The sequence below is a fragment of the Lampris incognitus genome, chromosome 19 (assembly GCF_029633865.1).
Source record: "Lampris incognitus isolate fLamInc1 chromosome 19, fLamInc1.hap2, whole genome shotgun sequence".
In the NCBI taxonomy this organism is placed as follows: domain Eukaryota; kingdom Metazoa; phylum Chordata; class Actinopteri; order Lampriformes; family Lampridae; genus Lampris; species Lampris incognitus.
The window spans coordinates 33,490,393-33,513,340 of NC_079229.1; the positions used below are offsets into that span (position 1 = coordinate 33,490,393).

Here is a 22,948-nt window from a genome sequence, read left to right on the forward strand (position 1 = left end):
GGTGAAACTCCTCACTGTTAGGTGAAAAGAAGCGGCTGGTGACTCCACATGTATAGGAGGAGATGTGGTAGTCTGCAGCCCTCCCCGGATCGGCAGAGGGGGTGGAGCAGCGACCGGGTGATTGGCCAGGTACAATTGGGGAGGAAAGGGGGGGAACCCCCCTCCCCCAAAAAAAGAATTAAAGGCAAATTATAAGCAGGTTTGGGACCAGCGAGCAGTGACGGGGTAGAAAAGAAATCAATATTTTCACAAATGCAACGTTGTCGCTCCAATACGCGGCGGACGAGGGTTCAGATTAATTGGAACACACACGTGTTACTGCACACAGAGTACGAGTCCCCGGACACCCTTATATCTCCTTGTTGTTGTTTCGGCTGTAAAACATATGGAAGACATCGCACGTTCAAAGTCGACCCTGCGGTTGTTAAATATATCCCCGTTTTAATTGTCTTCCTGTCTGAAGCCCCCGCGGGACGAATATTAGAGTCCGGATCCACTTTGATCACACCGTCGTCTTCAGACGTCTCCCTTCGCTCGGCTGAACTCCGCCACGACCAAATTAGCGGAGGCCGAGCTCTTTCACAATACGACGGTCCAGAGGCAAATACTCAGACTCTGACCTCGCTGGGGTTCAACTCAAATCACCATATATGACAATTACTGTGCAATGCAGACGCGCTTATCTCCGACATACCGCACCGTAATGGGGGGAAAAAAGATGACATCTAGACACACATCTGGCCACAGACTAAACACCAGCTAATAATTCATTGGGTAAATATTATGGTACAAGCAAGGCGAGGCTGAATCTTATATGAATAACTCCATATAAATCAACAACATAAAGTCACTCTGCACACTGTAACTCTGCCGAGAGTCCGATGGAGCGGAGATACGCGATAGCCATCTAATAGACAGGAAATTAGACGTTGGAGTCGTCTGCCAAAGAAATCAAGGCCGCGAAAACAAGCCGGGTCAAACCAGCCCGTTCGTTTCGTCCTCTCCGTTAAAATCATTTGGGCACTTTTTATTTATTTATTTATCTATCGGACCTGTCTGTGATATAGCAGACAGATAATGAAATAAAAAGCATGCGTCGACACATATAAGCACTGACACACACACATGCACACACACACACACACACACACACACAGAGGGAGAGGATGATAAATGGTGTTCGGGATGGGGAGGTTGCACTTCATTAAGGATGAGGACAAACTTTCTGCTGAGCTCGGTGCTGTGTTTATCCTTTACGGTCTCCTCCACGCCGCCCGGAGACGGTGGGAAAGCGTGTTCACTGTCGGCGTTGGCGAACCGGGCACGGGGACATGTTTGTTAAAGGCGCCAGACACACCCATATTATTCATAACTGCACAGTTTGAGGGTTTTCCCTGGCTCAAAACAAGGCTTAGGGGGCTTCCGGGTGGCGTGGCGGTCTATTCTGTTGCCTACCAACACGGGGATCACCGGTTCGAATCCCCGTGTTACCTATGGCTTGGTCAGACACAATTACAGACACAATTGGTCGTGTCTGCGGGTGGGAAGCCGGATGTGGGTCTGTGTCCTGGTTGCTGCAATAGCACCTCCTCTGGTCGATCGGGGCGCCTGTTCCGGGGGGGGGGGACTGGGGGGGAATAGCGTGATCCTCCCAGATGCTACATCCCACTGGCGAAACTCCTCACTGTCAGGTGAAAAGAAGCGACCGGCGACTCCACATGTATCGGAGGAGGCATGTGGTAGTCTGCGGTAGCCTTCCCCGGATCGGCAGAGGGGGTGGAGCAGTGACCAGGACGGCTCGGAAGAGAGGGGTAATTGGATACAATTGGGGAGAAAAAGGGGTTAAAAGAAAAAAAAAAAGATTTCCTAAATGCAAACGATCACTGTTTTGTGTTTTATTTTGCGACACACTCTTAAGTCTTCCATTACCAGATTGTATTACTTAATTTGGGTTATCGCTGTAAAAGTATTTCAGTTTTATTTTTTTTGGTAGGGAGAGAATTCAGCTGAGGGGGTACAGTGACCTTATTGGACAGGCCTGGACCCCCAAGGCCCGCCCATAACCTTGACATTGGTAACTGCCAAATTGTGAACCGTTAAAAAAACCTTTGACCCAGGTTGTAAAAAAGCAGAGTCTTCTTTTAATGTGGAGGGTAACAAGACATATGCATGCACGTGCTAACATACTCACATGCCCTGTCCTATACGTGTGTTGTTGGTGCTCCTCCGCCTTTGTGTAGGTTTTTTTTTTCCTTTTGTGCTGGCTACTGTAGACACGTCGGCCTTGGATTATGCGTGGCAATCAAACGCCAGCAGCCTCGCCAGCTAGGAAGTCAGAGGTTGTGTGCGTGTGTGTGTGTTGTGCTTAAAGACCCGTCAGCTTGTTTCCTGGTGACACCTCCTACGACACCGCTGTCACCACACCTAATGAGTCCACTGACCTCCTCGGTCATTTCCACAAGTTCTAGTCCAAACAACGGAAATGATTTTGGCAGTGACCCTCCTCCCTCCTCTTTCACCCCGCAAGGCCAAACACACTCAAACGCTAACTTCCCCATCAAGACAATAGCATCTTACTCCGTGTTGTGAAGCTTGTAATCGTTAAGAGACACACTAATCCCAAAAGTACTTGCAATACAATAAGTAAAGTATACCCCGCCCGTTTCTCTGCCAAGAGACCAGGCCTAGTCGTGAATCCCACCTCACAAGAGATGTCAGCCGAGCAAACAGTCTCACGTTGATTCTTAATGTTAAAGTCAATCATCTCTGGTGTGTCGATCACCTCCACTAACCACTACTTTCTTAAATTTCTCCCAATTTAGTGGCCAATCGATCCCTATTTTCATTCAAACACCCACCCTCGTACTACGTGCGTTCGCCAACTGCATCTCTCCGGCCGGCAGTCTCGAAGGAGACCGCCTCCCCACTTTCGTGACGAGGCGACTCCAGGCCGAACCGCTGTTTTTTCCGACACACCCAGTGACGCATTCATGTGACGAACACAAGCCGACTCCGGCCCCGTCCCGAAGACGGCCTTGCCAATATCGCTGCTTCGTCGAGTCCGGCCATAGTAGGATCTGATGAGACCGGGGCGCGAACCCCAGTCCCCAGTGGGCAACTGCATCGACACAAAGCCGATGCTTAGACCGCTACACCACCGCGGACTACCTAACCACTACTTTCTATCTAATTGAAGCAGGGTGAGATCATTATTCATCATCATGGTCATCATTATCAAAACAGAGCAATAATAATAATAAATCAATCTTCATGCCTTCTCTTCCCTCCATCCATCCATCCATTATCCGAACTGCTTATCCTGCTCTCAGGGCACGGGGATGCTGGAGCCTATCCCAGCAGTCATTGGGCGGCAGGCAGGGAGACACCCTGGACAGGCTGCCAGACCATCACAGGGCCCACACACACACACACACACACCTAGGGACAATTTAGTACGGCCGATTCACCTGACCTACATGTCTTTGGACTGTGGGGGGAAACCGGAGCCCCCGGAGGAAACCCACGCAGACACGGGGAGAACATGCAAACTCCACACAGAGGACGACCCGGGATGACCTGCAAGGTTGGACTACCCCGGGGCTCGAACCCAGGACCTTCTTGCTGTGAGGCGACTGCACTAATCACTGCGCCATCGTGCTGCCTTCCCTTCAGGGAGGACTACAAACCAGGTGTAGCAGCCATTGTGGCTGGTGTGCTGTCAGCTCAGCAGTAAACAGTTCCCACCCCTGTAAAAATGCATCCTGGGACCAAAGTTAACACAGACAATCTAGTGTAGTACAAACTACTTCATACTATATGGGAACACTGTTGTACGGTCATATTGTTGGATTGGTAGTTTAGCTGCGGCACAGTGGCGCAGTGGCTAGCATGGTCACCTCACAGCAAGAAGGTCCTGGGTTCAAGCCCCGCGGTACTCCAACCTTGGGGGTTGTCCCGGGTCGTCCTATGTGTGGAGTTTGCATGTTCTCCCCGTGTCTGCGTGGGTTTCCTCTGGGAGCTCTGGTTTCCTCCCACAGTCCAAAGACATGTAGGTCAGGTGAATCAGCCGTACTAAGTTGTCCCTTGGTGTGAATGTGTCGGCCCTGTGTGATGGTCTGGCGGCCTGTCCAGGGTGTCTCCATGCCGCCAAATCACTGCTGGGATAGGCTCCAGCATTCCCCGCGACCCTGACAGCAGCATAAGCGGTTCGGGTAATGGATGGATGGATGGTAGTTTAGCTGTCCAGCAGAAGAATACCACATAATTATCACGTTCCACTTCTTTTTCCTGTTTCAGTAGGAACTTGTTTGCTGCAGCGCCAGCGTTCATCCTGGCCATGGTTGGAGAGTCTCCAGCCATGGCAAAGATGACTGGTAGCGTTATGAAACCTGCCTACATGGTCCAAATGGTTGAAAGAACTGTTTATTAATGGAGAATGTGCCCAGATTTCAGCTTTAATTACCCATAGTACCTCTTGACTTTGCCTCTGTCCATGCGCGGGATGTGTCATAGCGTATCATGTCAACGCGTCTGTTTCAGCGCTAACAGAAGGAAGTTCACTGCGGTTTGACGTTCTTGGTGATTAACGTGTTAATTAATGAGTTGAGACTGGTTGCCAGTTTGAGACCGTTAACTTCAGCTTGACCCGTTAAAGTCAAAAATAGACACAGTCACACGTCTTGCCAGTCACGGGACACGTTGCCCCGTGGCTGCAGATAGCACGGCTCTGTCTTTCATCCGCCATCTTTGCTGACGCTTCTCCTGCCCACCGAAGATAACAGTAGATCAACCGTCAGCTGAAGTAAAATCGAGTCTCATAAACAGACTGAAAACCTTTGTCTTTCACCCAGTCGCTCAGAAAGACGTAGAGGCTCAGAGGAGAGCAGATGGAGACAGAGCGTACCATTTAGCGCTGCTCTGCCTCATTTCTGAATCAATTTATGCGGACGCGGAGGAACGGCCAGAGGACTGTTTTGGTTCATAACATCCAAAAAGCCTTTTTCTCTCCTCTCAGGGGAGTGTGTGAGAGCCGAGCGGAGGATTTGAGATGGCGAGGCAAAAAAGCCTATGAACTCCGAACAGAGCCCAAGTGTTTTGAGGTCTCTGTGTCTTCAAATACAGACGCAGACGTTTTTTTTTTTTTCCTTGGGACACTCCAACCCCCTCCATTTGACTATGAAAGCAAACACAGCTGAATGTCGTTTCATTTTCCGTGTCATCCATATCTCTGAGACGACAGCACACTGTCTGCTGTGTTGTGGGGAGCTTTCACAGAGCCAGTCATCAACAAACGTGTGAGACAACAAACAAAACAGAGAGCAACAACACGGGGAGGGCCGCGCTAGTCCAACAAAACCGGCATGCCATGAGCCGGTTTTGAAGGACTAACGTGACAGGATACCCGTCTGGTGCCATTTGACCTATCGGAACAAATAATGACAAGACATCACGGGCGTCCGGGTGGCGTGGCGATCTATTCCGTTGCCTATCAACACGGGGATCGCTGGTTCAAATCCCCGACTTACCTCCGGCTTGGTCAGGCGTCCCTACAGGCACAATTGGCCGTGTCTGCGGGTGGGAAGCTGGATGTGGGCATGTGTCCTGGGTCACTACATTAGCGCCTCCTCTGGTCGTCGGAGCGCCTGGGGGGGGGGGGAACTGGGGGGAAAAATGTGATCCTCCCACGCGTTACGCCCCCCTGGTGAAACCCCTCACTGTCAGGTGAAAAGAAGTGGCTGGTGACTCCACATGTATCAGAGGAGGCATGTGGTAGTCTGCAGCCCTCCCTGGATTGGCAGAGGGGGTGCAGCAGTGACCAGGACGGCTTGGAAGAGTGGGGTAACTGGCCAAAAATTCGACTGGGGAGAAAAAGTGGGGGTGGGGGGGAGACAAGAAATCCTGGTGGCCTTTGTCCAATTTATAAGGCGGCTGAGTGGGGTTCGCTTTATTGTCAAGGCCGTAATGAACACAAACAGCCCTACGCAGAAAGAAAGGTACTTTCTCAGAGTTCACTAATCAGTCTGTGGAGAGCATGGGAGATATGAGGGCGTGTTGGCGTCACACGTGGGATCCACCTGAATGACGTCATCGCTTAAACAGCAAACTAGACTTTCAGAGGGAGACTTCCTGTGTTGTAACAGCTGGTTTCCTGCTGTGTGGGTGTGTGTGTGTGTACCAGTGCCTCTGCCGGGTTAGATGACGTTCCCACTTTGTGTGGCTTTGGTCTGGCCATGGCAGAAGGTCCACTTCCTGCTCCCTGGGCTGATGCCGTTATAGACCAGCGTATCTCTCAGGACCTTCCTGTATGGGAGACAACGCAAGAAACTTCAACTCATCTGCATACAATGTACCAAGAATAATAATGATAAAAATATATACTAATTATAATTATGGGTAATCAAAAGAAAAACAACACCATATGAGAAGTTGTATTTCTAAAACTTTTCAATGATTGGAGAAAACAAAGAAATGTAAAGACAGGCTCATTTTAATACGTGAGAAGCGGTTTTAAACAGCCTTCATTAGCACCCAACACACCCTCAGCGCCCAAGAGAGCACGAAATTAATCAAAAGAACAAATAAATAAAAATAAAAAAAGAATCAAATAAAAAAAAAAATCCCATTAAAAGCAAAAACAAAACAGCCGGAGCAGAAATGTGTCCACAGAGATCCAGCGGGACTCGGGCGGTGATGTGCAGAGCAGACGGAGAAGACGAGCCTGTGTCTCCACATCCCAAGGTCAACCGGCTCCATCCCACCCCAGGTTGATTTATCGGAAACTTTTTATCCACCCGTCAGATGAGATAAATCAACACACCCTATTATAATATATACATAAATATCATATCCACCTGCCGCGTCTGGAAACGGCCTATTTATAAGGAAGAACACACGGCGGCTATAAGCTGAGGCGTCATCCGGGAGCATGCATGTAAATCAAGCACTCCTGTTATTTGGGCTGTTCCACGGCAGCGAGCTCCTGGATCCAAATGAAAGGAAACGGATAACCAATCATACAGCGTTCTACTTATTTTCTATATATATATATATATATATATATATATATATATTTTTTTTTTTTTGAGACAGGCGGACGCCCCGGCTGATCCGGCTGCACAAACAAGTCAAAGATCGATGTGCGTTTGTTGTTTAGGGGGGCTTTCAGGTGGGACGGCAACCCCGCATGACGCGCACACTCGTCCAAGTGCTCTCCTGTACAGAAACAGGCACCTGCAAAACACATTCAGCCAATTGCAGAGGCGGGCGTGTGCAGATGTTAACATGGGCCCGGGTGCACACACACACACACACACACACACACACACACAGGGAAAAATAAAGCAGGCAGTTATTTGTTCCGTAGAGCCTACCTCGGGCCACGGTTTCTAAAAATAGAGTCATGAAATAATCAAAGGTTTTCAATGAGTCATTAAGCCGCATGAATATTCCGTGTTTGCAAAAGACTGCTTTTTTTTGGGGGGGGGGTAAACCACACTGCAACCTCTTGCGGGCTGAGTAAAATAAGTATTGCATGCCTCTCCTGCATGAAATCGAGTTTGACAGCTGTTGTGTCGCAACAAGAAAGAGAAAGAAAGAAAGAAAGTCGAACTCAACTCCACATGGTGGAAATATCAAACGCCCCCTTCTCCCCACCAAACACGACCAGCGGAAACCGACGACCCCTCTCTTCAGACACACGGCCTCACCTCGGCCGGGCCGGAGGTGAGGCCGAAGGAGAGGAGGGAGGTCAGAGTGGGTTTAAAGGCATTCGGACGCAGGCGGCGTTTAGTGGGAGGGGGGCGGGTGGGGGTGGGGGGGTGGGCGTAAACGCGGAGAAGGTGGTTGAAATATTTTAATCCAAAACGGAGAAACCTCACAGTGGCTTCTATCCAGACGTTTTCCTTCTCTTCCCTTCCACCGAGTCATCCAGACCCATTCCCACATCTGGATACTCCCTGCCCATCACGCACATGCACACACACGGGGAGTGGGGCGGGGCGGGGCGGGGCGGGGGGGGGCTGAATTAGATGGTGTGACTTCGGTTTTCATCTTTCTTGACATCACGTCAGCTTCTCGGCTTCGGACTTCCTGGTTCCGGGTTTTCTGCCTCCGTTCAGATATCAAACAGTAACCTGTCAGACATTTTTACACACGCACCCCTCCCAAAAGTCAGCGTTCGTTCCGCCTGTGTCCATGACGACCTTGTGGTTCACGTTTCTCTGTTTCACAGCTGAATGAACGGATATTCATGTTGTCAGTCATTTTGTTGTATTCCATCCAGCTGTTGGTTTTTTTTTTTTTTTGTTGCTCAGGTTTAAAAGCGCCGCTGTCTCTTCCACACTGAAGCCAACAGCACCGCCCAGACTCCTGCAATCGTACCGCAGCCCACCATATTATACTGCTCAATCTCATCTCGTCATCAGCCGCTTCCCCGGGGTCGGGTCACGGTGGCAGCAAGCTAAGTAGGGCACTCCAGACGGCCCTCTCCCCGGCAACACCCTCCAGCTCCTCCTGGGGGACCCCAAGGCGTTCCCAGGCCAGATTGGACATGTAGTCCCTCCAGCGAGTTCTGGGTCTACCCCGGGGTCTCCTCCCAGTTGGATGTGCCAGGAAAACCTCCAAAGGAAGGTGTCCAGGAGGCATCCTGATCAGATGCCCGAACCACCTCAACTGGCTCCTTTCGACACGAAGGTGCAGCAGCTCTACTCCGAGCTCCCTCCGGATGTCTGAGCTCCTCACCCTATCTCTAAGGCTGAGCCCAGACACCCTACGGAGGAAACTCATTTCAGCCGCTTGTATCCGCGATCTCACCCTTTCAGTCACTACCCAATCCTCATGACCATAGGTGAGGGTTGGAACGAAGACTGACTGGTAAATTGAGAGCTTTGCTTTCCGGCTCAGCTCCCTCTTCACCACAACGGTCCAGTAAAACATCTGCATTACTGCTGACGCTGCACCAATGCGCCTGTCAATCTCCCGCTCCATCCTACCCTCACTCGTGAACCAGAGCCCCAGATACTTGAACTCCTTCACTTGAGGCAACAACTCATCCCCAACCCGGAGGGAGCAATCCACCATTTTCCGGTAGAGAACCATGGCCTCAGACTTGGAGGTGCTGACTCTCATCCCGGCCATTACACACTCAGCTGCAAACCGCCCCAGTGCGTGCCGGAGGTCACGTTCTGATGAAGCCAACAAAACCACAACATCTGCGAAGAGCAGAGATGCAATTCTGAGATCATCATTCATTTAATTTCAATTAGTTTAACCAGTCTGCTTCGTTTGTGTTTGACATAACTTTAAAAGGATGAGACAGACAGTGGGATGCTGTGCCTTTCACAAAGTAAAAAAGGCATTCTTGTTTTAGCCTCATTTACGACAAACCGTGCATACGCTCGACCGTTTTCCAAAGCACACCGTAGAGTTTAGGCTTTTTGGATGCATTTTTCCTACCTACAATACGGTACGATGCAATACAACTTCATTGTCAGTTTGCATTGAAATTCATTTTGCATCTTTAGGCAGTTCCCTTCAAGACAGTAACACACAAATTAAACAGACAGATGTAATACAGCAACAGTCATGACACATATGCATATCACATCATATCCTCTGGATTTAGATCTCAGGTAGCAGCACACTGATGGTTTAGCAACAGGGTAGACTGATGTATAAACACTTTCTCCAGCCTGATGTGTTTAAACCGAGACTCCCGTGCCCCTTCTCCACTGCACGGCATCGGCTCGACACAACTCAACACCTACTCACTTTTTTTGGTTTTCCACTGGGCAAAAGTTAGGGACAGTACCTGGTACCAGGTACTTTTTTTGGTACCACCTCCGTCGAGGTTCCAAGTGAGCTGAGCCGATGCTGAAAGGTGACATGAAACTACCACCATAAATAAATAAATAAAATATAAATATAAATAAATATATGTATATTCATTTAAACATAAATACAATCTTATAAAATGAATAAATAAATAACAATATCTAAATAAAATAAGATATAAAAACAAATAAATAAAATATAAACAAAAATCGGCCTGTCCAGGGCGTCGCCCCGCCTGCCGCCCAATGACTGCTGGGATAGGCTCCAGCATCCCCGCGACCCTGAGAGCAGGATAAGCAGCTTGGCTAATGGATGGATGGATAAACAAAAATATGAATATAATTCATTTGAATATAAATAAAATCCGACCACAGATTGGTCAGGGAGAAATTGAACAGCTGTGTTTATAACCAGGAAATGCCAAAGCGAGCCTTATGAAACTTGTATTATCGTTGATAATCTATGTAAAAAAAAGTATTTGTCGTCAGTGAATCTTAGTTACACTAATATTGTTCATGTGAAACACACGTTTAGAGTTGGTCTTGTTGATTTTTTTATTTCGAAAATAAAACACTCGTATGGGGCGCTGGCAGACAAGGGAGGGAAACTAGTCAACATGCCCACAAATGACCAGCGGGGCTTCGCCGTGAGGGGGTACTACCTGCAGTGGAAAACGAAACCCCGAAAGTAAAGCGAGTAGAGTCGAACGGAGTCGAGTCGAGTTGAGTTGAGCCAGTACCGCGCAGTGGAAAAGAGGCAGAAGTCGATATTCTCTGTTCAAAACACGCGGGGAGTCAGAAGAGATGCTGTTAGCGTGTCTGAGTATGCTCTTGTTGTGAGTTATTGAAAGGAGCGTGCCACAGGTTGACCAATAATCTTTACACGGATTTGGATGCGATTGTATAGTTTAGTTTTAAGTTTCACAGACAGGCTGCTGAGCTAGGCTGTACTGCAGCACAGCATGACACCGAATAACTGATTTAAAAAACAGAAAAATAATCTGGCTACTGGCTCCAAAAGATCTGAGTCTACGAGGAAATTAAATGAGCTGCTGTATCTCCTTACAAATAAATTCTATGTGAGAAGTGCATGATAGGGCGGCATCTATCATAATACCCTGCTATTGGTATGAGGTATTTGTGTTACTTTCCAGACTGCCGCCGGTCTCCGTTCATTTCAGTGCCGTATGAAAATGAACTCGCCGAGATTTGAAGCTTGCCTGAGACATAGGTAATCCATCACAATGAACATTTGGTCACCTTTATTTTTTTGTTCAGAGTTATGTTATCATTGCGGGATAACTTCACAGATCAATCTCCACTTTAATCTCACTATCCCACAACAACAGCAAAACTTAAACAAAAAACAAAAAAAGAGAAAAACAAGTAAAACTGACTTAAAGCTACAGTCTGCAACTGATGCACTCAGCAGCTGTCCATCCATCTTCTCCCATTGTTTCAGTCAGACTTCAGGAACTTTGCTCATTTTTATTACCTTGGAATGAGGAAACTGACCAACACCGCATCACTTTAAATTCCTTCCAAGGCTTTCGGCTGTCTCCATTTCTCCAACAAACGCGCAATGTGGGGCGTCCGGGTAGCGTGGCGGTCTATTCCGCTGCCTACCAGCACGGGGATCACTGATTCGCATCTCCGTGTTACCTCCGGCTTAGTCGAGCGTCCCTACAGACACAATTGGCCGAGTCTGCGGGTGGGAAGTCGGATGCGGGTGTGTGTCCTGGTCGCTGCACTAGTGCCTCCTCTGGTTGGTTGGGGTGCTTGTTCGGGGGAGGGGGCTGGGGGGAATAGCGTGATCCTCCCACATGCTACGTTCCCCTGGCGAAACTCCGCACTGTCAGGTGAAAAGAAGCAGCTGGTGACTCCAACATGTATCGGAGGAGGCATGTGGTAGTCTGCAGCCCTCCTCGGATCTGCAGAGGGAGTGGAGCAGAGACTGTGACTGCTGAAAAAGGCACGGGGGGGGGGGGGACCCCAAAAAAACCCACACAATGTTGACAATGGCGAGCTACGTCATGTCGTCACGAGAGCTCGTGTTGTCACAGTACTCCTCATAGCCATGGCGGCGTATGACATTACGGACTGCACCTTTATGTTGGTTGTGATGGCTTATCTACCAGCAAGTTTCAAGTTTTTGCAAGCTGATTTTCATACCAAACTGTTAGGAATGTAAACTAGTTGCCTGGGAGCTAGGAAAAAATGCATTCAAAACATCCTAGGTCAGGAGTATATGTGTGTGTGTGCATATATATATCGGATGATCCGCTGTGGCGACCCCTAATGGGAGCAGCCGAAAGTAGTATATATATATATATATATATATATATATATACGTATACACACACACACATACATATACTCCCCAGTGGCCAATAATATCCAGAGTTGTAAAAACCACGTCCAGAAAGTAAATGTCCAAACCGTGTATTTGCTCCAACCATGTTACTAAACCAGCGGATTTCATTAGCTAGTTTTCCCTATCTAGTTGAGGAGTGCTGTTGACTAGAATCTGCTGGTGTAGTGCACGAGTGGAGCAAATACATGGTTTGAACTTTTACTTTCTGGACCTGGTTTTTACAACTCTGATAATATCACCAGTTAGGGCCACAGGATCAAGTCCCATACAGGTATACTTCTATAAGCATATGTGACTTCTGAGATAGGCTCCAGCATCCCCGCGACCCTGAGAGCAGGATAAGCGGTTCGGATAATGGATGGATGGATGTGCAGTAAATGGGCTAAAACATACGAAAAATACTGGAATGGACCTTTGAGGGGGGAATCCTCAAACGAAACCACACACACCACTGGGCCGGGCCAGGCGTTGCCGGTTGCCATCGTCACCCAAACATGTCAGCGGACAGTCAGAAAATCCACGGCTCCAGATGTATTCTCTTATAAAAACACACACACACACACACACACACACACACACACACACACACACACACACACGACAGGCTTTGCTAGGGTCCAACAGCTGGACTTGGAGATGGATGGCTGGATGGATGAATGAATGGATGGATGGCTGGCTGGATGGATGGATGGATGGAGTCATCCTCCCCTGACAGGTGGACTGGCTGAACACAGAGACACCAGTCTGCTGTTCTGGCCCGGCCGTGACACTCAGCAGGAGGAGATCCGGGAGATTTGGAAAGGTTCCTGAGAAAGTCGGAGGGGAAAACAGATGTTTGCGTGCACGTCTGCCGGCGTGGGTGTGAAGACAGTGACGCATGTCTTATCTTTACGATGTGTGCACATCTGCTCATTTGCGTCCCTCCGATTCACGCTCTGCGCTTCCATCTATCCGCCTGCGCCCGCCTCTCGGTTTGCTCTTCTTCTTGTTTGTTTGTCTACCTGTCTGTCTTTCTGACATGATTACACACAAACTGTGCAAGCTACGAGGGAGACGCGGAGACTCTGAGAGGATTGCAGCGGATCAGTTCCTCGCATCCATAATGAATTTCCCTCCTCGGGTCCCGGATTTCAGCCACGGCACCGATGGAGCACGGTGCACGCCGGTGTAATCGTCTTTGGGGAAACGGGCGCGGGCCCAGCACACGTCTACATGACAGGACCACAAATAGAGAGCCAGAGAGAGGAAAGGGGGGGGGTGGAGTACAGTGGGAGAGGGTTGCTATGAGATATAAAGATGAACCATTGGAGCCTGCTGGCAGGAAATTAGTGAGCTTTGCTGACTCACAGAAGAAGCAAGTATTTATTCTTTCTCTGGACCACACGCCGCCATGAACACACCTCAGCCTTCGATCTAAATCAAAGCAACGCACACGCGCGCGCGCACACACACACACACACACACACACAGTATAGTCACAAGACAGTCAAAATACGCAGGAATAAGACAGGATGGAGGGATTCCAGGTAGTTTTTCATACTTTAACCTGACAATAATTTGTTGCCATACTGGGAAAAGAGTAGATTCTAGAGAGTTCCCCAAAGCACACAATACTAATAATTAATATGAAACCCAGACATCGTGTGTGTGACAGGTGATTTAATACCTTGCTGCGTTCCCACTCTTTGCTCTTTTCCTGCCTAATCCGAACATGGTTGATCTCTTCCTGGTCAGAGGGACCAAAACAAGCAATGCAACCACACAAGTCTGGTCCTTCCCAGTTCAACAGTTTGAAAAACTGCTCGACAAATCAAAATGACGCTGTTGTTAAAAAAACACACTCACACATAGTGAAGCTCTAGCTGGTGCACAAGAGGTGGCTGTACACGAGTCGTTTTGTTGTAAGTGGCCTCGGTCGTCTGTCACACCAGAGATAAGATCACAGGATCAAGTCCTGTACCAAGAGGACAAGTGAGGAAAGATAAAAGTAAGACATGAGAAGTGGTTGTATTTTTGGATGATGAGCCACCGCCGTGAGAAAAGGGGACACGCATTATTACCACATACATACAACAAGAACCGACACTCTTCCTCCCCCAAACCCCGTCTCAGAAAAAAACAAAATGTTCATGTACAACTTATTCGCAGGTATAGATAAATGAGGACGTGATTGAGGACACCGGCTCAGATCCACTATTAACCCCGATGTACACTTACCGTGAATTATAATGCTTAACAACTACCCAGCTGGATCCTTAATCTGATTTTTTTTTTTTGTGGATCCCCCCCTCCCTTTTTTTCTCCCTAACTGTATCCAAGCCGATTACCCCACTCTTCCAAGCTGTCCCGGTCTCTGCTCCACCCCCTCTGCCCATCTGGGGAGGGCTGCAGACTACCACAGGCCTCCTCTGATACATGTGGAGTCGCCAGCCGCTTCTTTTCACCTGACAGTGAGGAGTTTCACCAGGGGGACATAGTGCGTGGGAATATCATCATGCTATCCCCCCTAGTTCCCCCTCCCCCCTGAACATGCGCCCCGGCCGACCAGAGGAGGCGCTAGTGCAGCGACCAGGACACACACCCACATGCGGCTTCCCACCCGCAGACACGGCCAATTGTGTCCGTAGGGATGTCCGACCAAGCTGGAGGTAACATGGGGATTCGAAACAGCGATCCCTGTGTCGGTAGGCAACGGAATAGACCGCTACACTACCTGGGCGCCCTCTTCATCTGATTTTAACTACCCCAAACTCAAACCTAAATTCAACCATCTCTAATCTAACAGTACTAAAGCAGATGATCTGAGCAGATTTCCTGAACGTTTTCATTCATCGATATATTGGAATACATCATATGCATGTGACAGAACGTGATCTGACACACTGACACACAGTCTTGTGTGTCAGACTGCTAATCTGTATTTTGAGAACTACAATTATATTTCAAAGAAAGTTGAATCAGTTCATCTGGATACAACGTTTACTGACAGATACGTTTCATCACACATCTAAGTGACCTCTTCAGTCTCAACTGACTGCAGGTATCCCCACCCTTATAAACGATACAGGCGCATAACGACCGAAACCAACGACCAGTTTCGTATGCAAATATGGGCGTGAGCACTAACTAGAGTGTCAGTGGCCATGTGTACTATTCACAGAGGATTTGGGAATGTTTGCAATCACGGCATTTACATTTTTTGCAATTACATTTATGAGAGTGGACCACTTGCCCTAAATGAGTCCAATTATCTCTGGACATGCTAAATTGTATCCACACCCCAAGTTTGGACTTTACAGAGACCGGGAGAGAGCAAAAGCCGTGGGCACATGTACCCTCTGGGCACTTAGTCCAAAAAAGGACTTTCTGTGAGACATCTTGCTAGCCTTTGCTTTAATGTGATTTACCCTTGGTGTTTGTAAAAGTGTTCAACTTTAAATGCTGTCTTTGCCTCCGTGTTGAAGAAATCCATCTGCGGTCCAGACTCACCACAAAGTTGTATGCAAACGTTTTGTCTGTGAGACTGGGTCAGGATTTCCACAAGGCCAGTCTAGCTGGTCCTTTTTTGTCAACCCATCCGAATGAGCGAACCGCTGAAGAGAAAATGTTTTAGTAGCTCTGCGGTTCATTTTTCCCCTTTCTTTGGACATTTCACTCTAACGGGCAGAAATAAATCCAGCTGGTGCCATTAGAACATCACTGATCCTGGACTAGGACGTGAAAAGCCACAGTGTGCAAAACAACATTTTCACGCAAACACGAGACGGTGATGTTTGAAATTGCCCTACCTTTCACAGCGTCCGGTTGGATGATGCCGATCTCCACCTCTGTTGCCGTGACGATGCTAGAGGCGGAAGGGCTGGTCCTCTAAGCCACTGACCTCTCCAGAGGAGTCCATCGCTCCGAGCTTCCCCACCACAACAAACAGATTCCTACTGGCCTGAAATGACACGAAAACAAAACCAACCGTATGGAAAACTTCATCTTCCACTGATACTCAATAAGAAGAGAGCTGTTATGACCGACTCATGAGAGCAGCATCAGATCATCTCCAGCTGCTAAACACAGAACCCCAACAGCGCCTTTTCATCTTTTCTCTGGTTTCCATCTCTTCTTTCTTATGTTCATGAAGAAAATCGAATTTGACTTATGTGGACATACACACACATCTCTCTCTCTCTCTCTCTCTCTCTCTCTCTCTCTCTCTCTCTCTCTCTCTCTCTCTCTCTCTCTCTCTCTCTCTCTCTCTCTCTCTCTCTCTCTCTCTCTCTCTCTCTCTCTCTCTCTCTCTATATATATATATATATATATGACACATAATTGAATGTAAAGACATACTAACTGAAGTCTCCTATCTGCCTTCAACTTCCAACACGGACGACAGCAACACACACAGATTGAATAAAATGAAATTAAACAGACAAAAATTCAGTTTAAATATTCCCCATTATAAAGTTTCGTGTTTACGGGACTTATTATGAAATTAACATGTGCTGCATATTTCCATCAGTAAACATATTCCAACAGCCTTGTCCATCCCGGTCAGGACCAAGGCTAATGAGGCTCATGGATGATATATATATTAAAAAAAAAGTGCTAAAAAAAGGGGGGAGGATGTAATGTTGAGGTTTTTAAGCAGAAGGCCTGAGGACTTCATACATACTGACTGTGGAACATGCGTAGATTTCAAATATAATTTTGAAGCTGGAGGACTGCAAATGAACTCAGAGATCTTCCCCGGGCAGCAGCAGGCGGCATATATCAGATAACAGTGAATAAAAGGGGTTCAAATCACTAATGTGCACCAACTAAGGGCAGAAATAATGCAGGAATAGTACTAATTACGACTGAAAACAGGAAACTACTATTAGATTGCAGAACTGTTTCGGTCCCAAAACACACAAGCATGATGGAGAGTTCCTGTTTCAGTCTGTGCAATGAGAAGCTCAATTTCTCCCAACTAACACACAGCTGATTTTACAGCGAGGGGCTCGGAGCAATTGCTGAGAAGTTCCCATGAAATGAACACAATTAATCAACTGTTCATTTCACGGCATATTCGGCACCAAGACCCACCAATTGTCAATTGATGAACAAAAGCTTATAGCTAATAAACCAACACCACCGACTCACACCACAAGGAATCATTTATCTTCTGCAACAGTCCCCGCTGTCGTTGACCTGACACACACCTGTATGGTGATCAGGGGTGTAGCACAAAATTCAGGGCCCTGGGGCGTCCAGGTGGCGTGGTGGTCTATTGCGTTACCTTCCAACACAGAGCTCATCGGATCGAATCCCCGTGTTACCTCCGGCTTGGTCGGGCTTCCCTACAGAGACAACTGGCTGTGTCTGTGGGTGGGAGCTGGATGTGGGTATGTCGCTGCAGTAGCGCCTCCTCTGGTTGGTCAGTCGGGGCGCCTGTTCGGGGTAGGGGAAACTGGAGGGAATAGCGTGATCCTCCCACGTGCTACGTCCCCCAGGTGAAACTCCTCACTGTCAAGTGAAAAGAAGCGGCTGGCGACTCCACATGTATGGGAGGAGGCATGTGGTAGTGCAGCCCTCCCCGGATCAGCAGAGGGGGTGGAGCAGCGACCGGGACGGCTCAGAAGAGTGGGGTAATTGGCCGAATACAATTGGGGAGAAAAAAAAGGGGGGGGAGAATTCTGGGCCCTGTACATAAGTAGTCTCTGTGGGCCCCTTTCCGCTTTTGTCTCTCACGCATCACTTTTTTGAGTTCTGTATATTATTTACAATTACGGTATATTAATCTATTTTAACCTAACTTAACTATCCTGCAGTGATTGAAAAATTTAGTTAGAACATTAATTAGGTAAGAGATAAAAATGTGCAAACCAAAACAAACTTTTAATTCCAGGCTTCCCGAGCCCCCCCCCCCCCTTTTGGGCCCTGGTAGGTCCTTCCCCCTTTTCCCCCCACTAAGACGCCGCTGGTGGTGATACTGGACACTGCAGTGCCAGATGAGCCTTCAAAATTCATTACTGGTGACCATTGGCTTAACTGGCCCGTCCCAGTCTGATGCAATTTTGTAATAAAACACGGTAGTCACAAGACAGTAGCTGGGCTCCGAAACCGATTCCGCTTTAATATTTGAAAATGCAAAGTCACCTCAAATAAGCTCTGTGATCGACACGGGGTTAAATGCTATCTTCTGATAGCCCGCGTATGAATTTTAAAGTGGCGGCTCACTCACAAGGAAGCTATTGCTAACGAGATGCTAACTGTAAATAGTCCGACTGTAACGGGTCCATAGAGGATAGAGGTCCAGCCAGTAGGCCATTTTATTCTTGTGACTTAAAGCTTCATAATTCATGAGAGTGCGACCATCAGACAGCATCTGACTCGTGTTGCCTTAACCCCGTATAAAACACCGATCCTTTTAGATAACCCTCCCCCCAACCCACCCTTTTACTCCCCAATTGTATCCGGCCAATTACCCCACTCTTCCGAGCCGTTCCGGTCGCTGCTCCGCCCCCTCTGCCGATCCGGAGAGGGCTGCAGACTACCACATGCCTCCTCCGGTACATGTGGAGTCACCAGCTGCTTCTTTTCACCTGACAGTGAGGAGTTTCGCCGGGGGGACGTAGTACGTGGGAGGATCACGCTATTCCCCCCAGTTCCCCCTCCCCCCTGAACAGGAGCCCCGATCGACCAGAGGAGGCGCTAGTGCAGTGACCAGGACACATACCCATATCCGGCTTCCCATCCGCAGACATGGCCAATTGTGTCTGTAGGGACGCCCGACCATGCCGGAGGTAACACGGGGATTCGAACCAGTGATCCCCGTTTTGGTAGGCAACGGAATAGACCACTATGCTACCCGGATGCCCGTTTAAGGAAATTTGATTATTTCAAATGGGAAAATATAGCCTGACGGGGATTTTGGCAAGGTGAACCGTCCGTCATCTTGCAGCTAATTTTATCCAACAAAGTTTTGTCTTTTTGGACAATTTAAATTTACAAACAATCAGGGAATCACTATTTTCAAGGGCTTTTCCATGTGGTTGCTGACAGTGACAGTAAAAAATAAAATTATATATATATATATATATGTGTGTGTGTGTGTGTGTGTATATATATATATATTTACGTATATATATATATATATATATATATATATATATAAAATCCAGTGAGTCAAGTAAATTCTTTATGAGACAGTACAAGCCTGTTTCATGCCATAAGCAATCATCAGTTGTCAATAAAGCTTCATGGGAAAGGACATACCATTTACTGCCTCGTCATACACATCATGTGTACAACATCCAATGGGGAAGGGAGAGGCGCGACATTCAGGATTATTTTGCTCCTTATTTGTTGAGCACTTTCTCTAACGCTGAGTGTTTCTTTTAACAAAGTTTTTTATATATATATATAATGTGTGTGTGTGTGTGTGTGTGGTGTATGTAGCAATGTGTATATGTTACAGTTTTTCTCAGTCGCTTTGGTGCATTTCTCACATCACTATTAACATTTGCACAACAGTTAGTTCAACCTCCACAACATTAAGTCATTTGTGCGCGTCATAGTAGCAGTTTCTCATTCCTTCCCACAAATTGCAAATGCTTTTGGACATGCATCAATTGCTTTCATACAACTCTCTGTTGTTTTATAACATTATCATTTGCTTGTGTCATGTCAGTCAAAATGAACTATACTTGTGAATGCTGAATAGTCATTCCCTATAAAACTAATAGTCCTCATTTAATTGCTTGAGTCATTACATACAAAAATGTTGAACTAGTTGTCAAAATCTGTCAAGCAAATTTTACAAATTTTTTCATCTTTTTTTTTTTCTGAAAATTTCTCCTAAATTGAACAATTTCTCTCAGGTGAACCTCAGCTTTCACTGATGAGAAAGGGTGCAACCAATGATAAGCCACTTCTCCAGAGTCACTCAGAGCTGAACCCCATGAACCTCCACTTTACAAGCATATATGAACCAAGCAGGACATAGTGTGTACCATTTCTACAATACTGTGACACAGAAATGGAAGGTCAGCCTCGTGGAAGAGGGGCGAGGATGCGGGGAGGAAGGGGAAGGGGACAAAACAGGGGAAGAGGAAGAAGAGGCCAAGTACATAGGTGGATTCCTGATGAAATCAGGGCTACAATTGTGGATCATGTTGTCAATCACGGCCTCACAAAGGCTGAGGCTGGTCGAAGGGTGCAGCCAAATGTTGGGAGAACCACTGTAAATTCAATTATTCAAACATTTCGTCGGGAGAACCGGTGTGTGTATAATGGACAGTAATTCAGCACTAAACAATCTGCACTGCACTACTGTCATTGTGTCATACAGGAAGCTTGCAGTGGGACCAGAACTTGTCACTTTTTACATTTTACATTTAGACTTACAGCTTTACTGCAGCACAGATTTAGTGTATTGTAGTGTACAGTAGTGTTACAGTAAAGATTTGCCATATTTACTGTAATTTTACTCTGCACCACACAGGATTGCAAGACGACCTTGCAGAGGTGGAAGAGGGCCCCTTTTTACTCCGCAACAAGAGGAAGCCATTTGTGCACTGGTGATTGCAAACAATGCCATAAGGTTGAGAGAGATACAAAGTGATGTTCTAGAGGATGACAGCGTCTTTGGGAATATTGAACCCGTTTCAATCGCTGCAATTGACAGAGTGCTCAGGAGAAATGAAATGCGCATGAAACAATTGTACAAGGTGCCATTTGAACGGAACGGCGACAGAGTGAAGGCGATCCGTCACCAGTATGTACAGGTAAAACATGTATGTGTTCTATGCATACTCTAATGTTCAGTGCTGTAAACTGTTAACTTTGTGTAGTGCCGTGCACTACACTTACATGACAGTTCTGTGTATGTGTATTCACAGTGCATACTGTACAATATGTTGTCCAAAATGCATTATGTTACACAGGAAAAGTTGTTATAGTTTTTCTCGCTCCCTCTTCTGTGATAAAGCGTGTACTGGAGCTGGAGGCCAGGGAACCGCTGCACACATTCATATACCTTGATGAGGCGGGTTTCAATCTGGCAAAAGGTAGAAGGCGTGGAAGGAATCGCATTGGACAGAGGGCAACCACTGATGTCCCAGGCCAACGAGGAGGGAATATTACTATGTGTGCAGCCATCTCAGAAAACGGCGTCCTCACCCATATCCCCCGTCTTGGTCCATACAACACACAACATCTGCTGACCTTTTTAGACACTCTTTACAGGGACATAATCCCTGAGAATGAGAGGGGTCTAACTGGAGACCATCTGAACAAGTATGTTGTTGTTTGGGATAATGTGCGTTTTCACCACTCCGATGTGGTCACAGTGGTTTGCAGCACATGATAGGATGCTGGTGGAATATCTCCCTCCCTACCCACCATTCCTAAATCCAATAGAGGAGTTTTTCTCTCCCTGGAGGTGGAAGGTATATGACCGGCATCCACATACCCAAATGGCCCTGCTAGCGGCCATGGATGCAGCATGTGATGAAATCACAGCAGAGTCCTGCAGAGGGTGGATTCGCCACTCGAGGAGACGCTGTCCTCGCTGCATTGCAAGAGATGATATTCACTGTGATGTAGATGAAAAGACGTGGCCAGACAAAGAGGAACGTCTGGATGAGCATGAATGATTTACAGTACTGTCTGTGTATGTTGTATGTTCAGTTCCAATATGTACTGCAATATCGTTTACAGTTGTGCACAGCTCTACCCAAAGGGAGTTTAGGTTTGTTGTAAATAAGGGTGTATTTTTTCTTTTGCACAATGCTGTGAACAAATTACAATTGCAAAGAGCATATGCAGTAAAAATGTGAAACATACATATTCAGTGTCTTGTATTCAGTTACCTCATTAGATACAGGAACGTGTAACTTTACTGTAGTTTTCAAATGGTTGTGTAAATAGTATATAGTGCTGTCTTGAGCATTTTCAGGTCGTGTCACCAAGATCTGACTTTTTTGCATTGGAAAACATTTACAGAGTAAACTGTCATAATGAAAACATGACAAAGCCATTTGACTATCTTGTTCATAAACAATGGTGTCAGGACTTTTCATTTTGATGACACTGACACTTTCATTGACATGTATACTGGCTTTGAGGAATGAACTATCCATGTTGAGCAAGTGACACGCTTTTGCAGGTTATCAACTAGGTTTTGCAGTTTGTACTAATTGTTTTGAGAAATGCATTAACTGTTGTGCAAATGTAAATATTGATGTGAGAAATGCACCAAAGTGACTGAGAAAAACTGTAATGTGAACAAATGGACAGATACAGTATGACAAAGACTTGTACTGTCTAGTGTCAATTTTTAAATTGGCAATACAGACAGACAGACAGACAGATAGATAGATTTAGACAGACAGACAGATATAGATAGATAGATAGATAGATAGATAGATAGACAGACAGATAGATAGATAGATGGACGGACGGACGGACGGATAGACACATAGATATAGACAGACAGATGGATGCATCATGTCAGATGATCCAGCATAATATAGAAGAAGAGACCTTATGGCGTTTCTCTGCATGTCAAATGGAGTTGTATACCAACTGTTGCTCTCAATGTTTTCATGTGTGTCGCCGTTCTCTCTAACCCAGTTTTTGAAGAGGCTTTGAATCAGCCAACCGTAAGTGATAAAGTATGCGTATGTGGGTGGTGTTGGCAAGGGACTATTGATGATGATGATGATAATGATAAGTGTGTGCAGTTGTGGTGTTTTTTGCATAAGCACTA

The 22,948-nt window shown here is 46.9% G+C and overlaps 1 protein-coding gene across 1 annotated transcript in view; it reads right to left on the minus strand.

Annotated features, from left to right (window-relative positions):
- Positions 1 to 6,191: 6,191 nt before the first annotated feature.
- Positions 6,192 to 22,948, minus strand: part of cnbd1 (cyclic nucleotide binding domain containing 1) — a 34,270-nt gene continuing 17,513 nt past the window's right edge. The window contains 4 exon segments of the mRNA XM_056299248.1: positions 6,192 to 6,300; positions 14,050 to 14,158; positions 15,993 to 16,062; positions 16,064 to 16,144. Of these exon segments, the coding sequence (XP_056155223.1) occupies positions 6,192 to 6,300; positions 14,050 to 14,158; positions 15,993 to 16,062; positions 16,064 to 16,144 (369 nt within the window).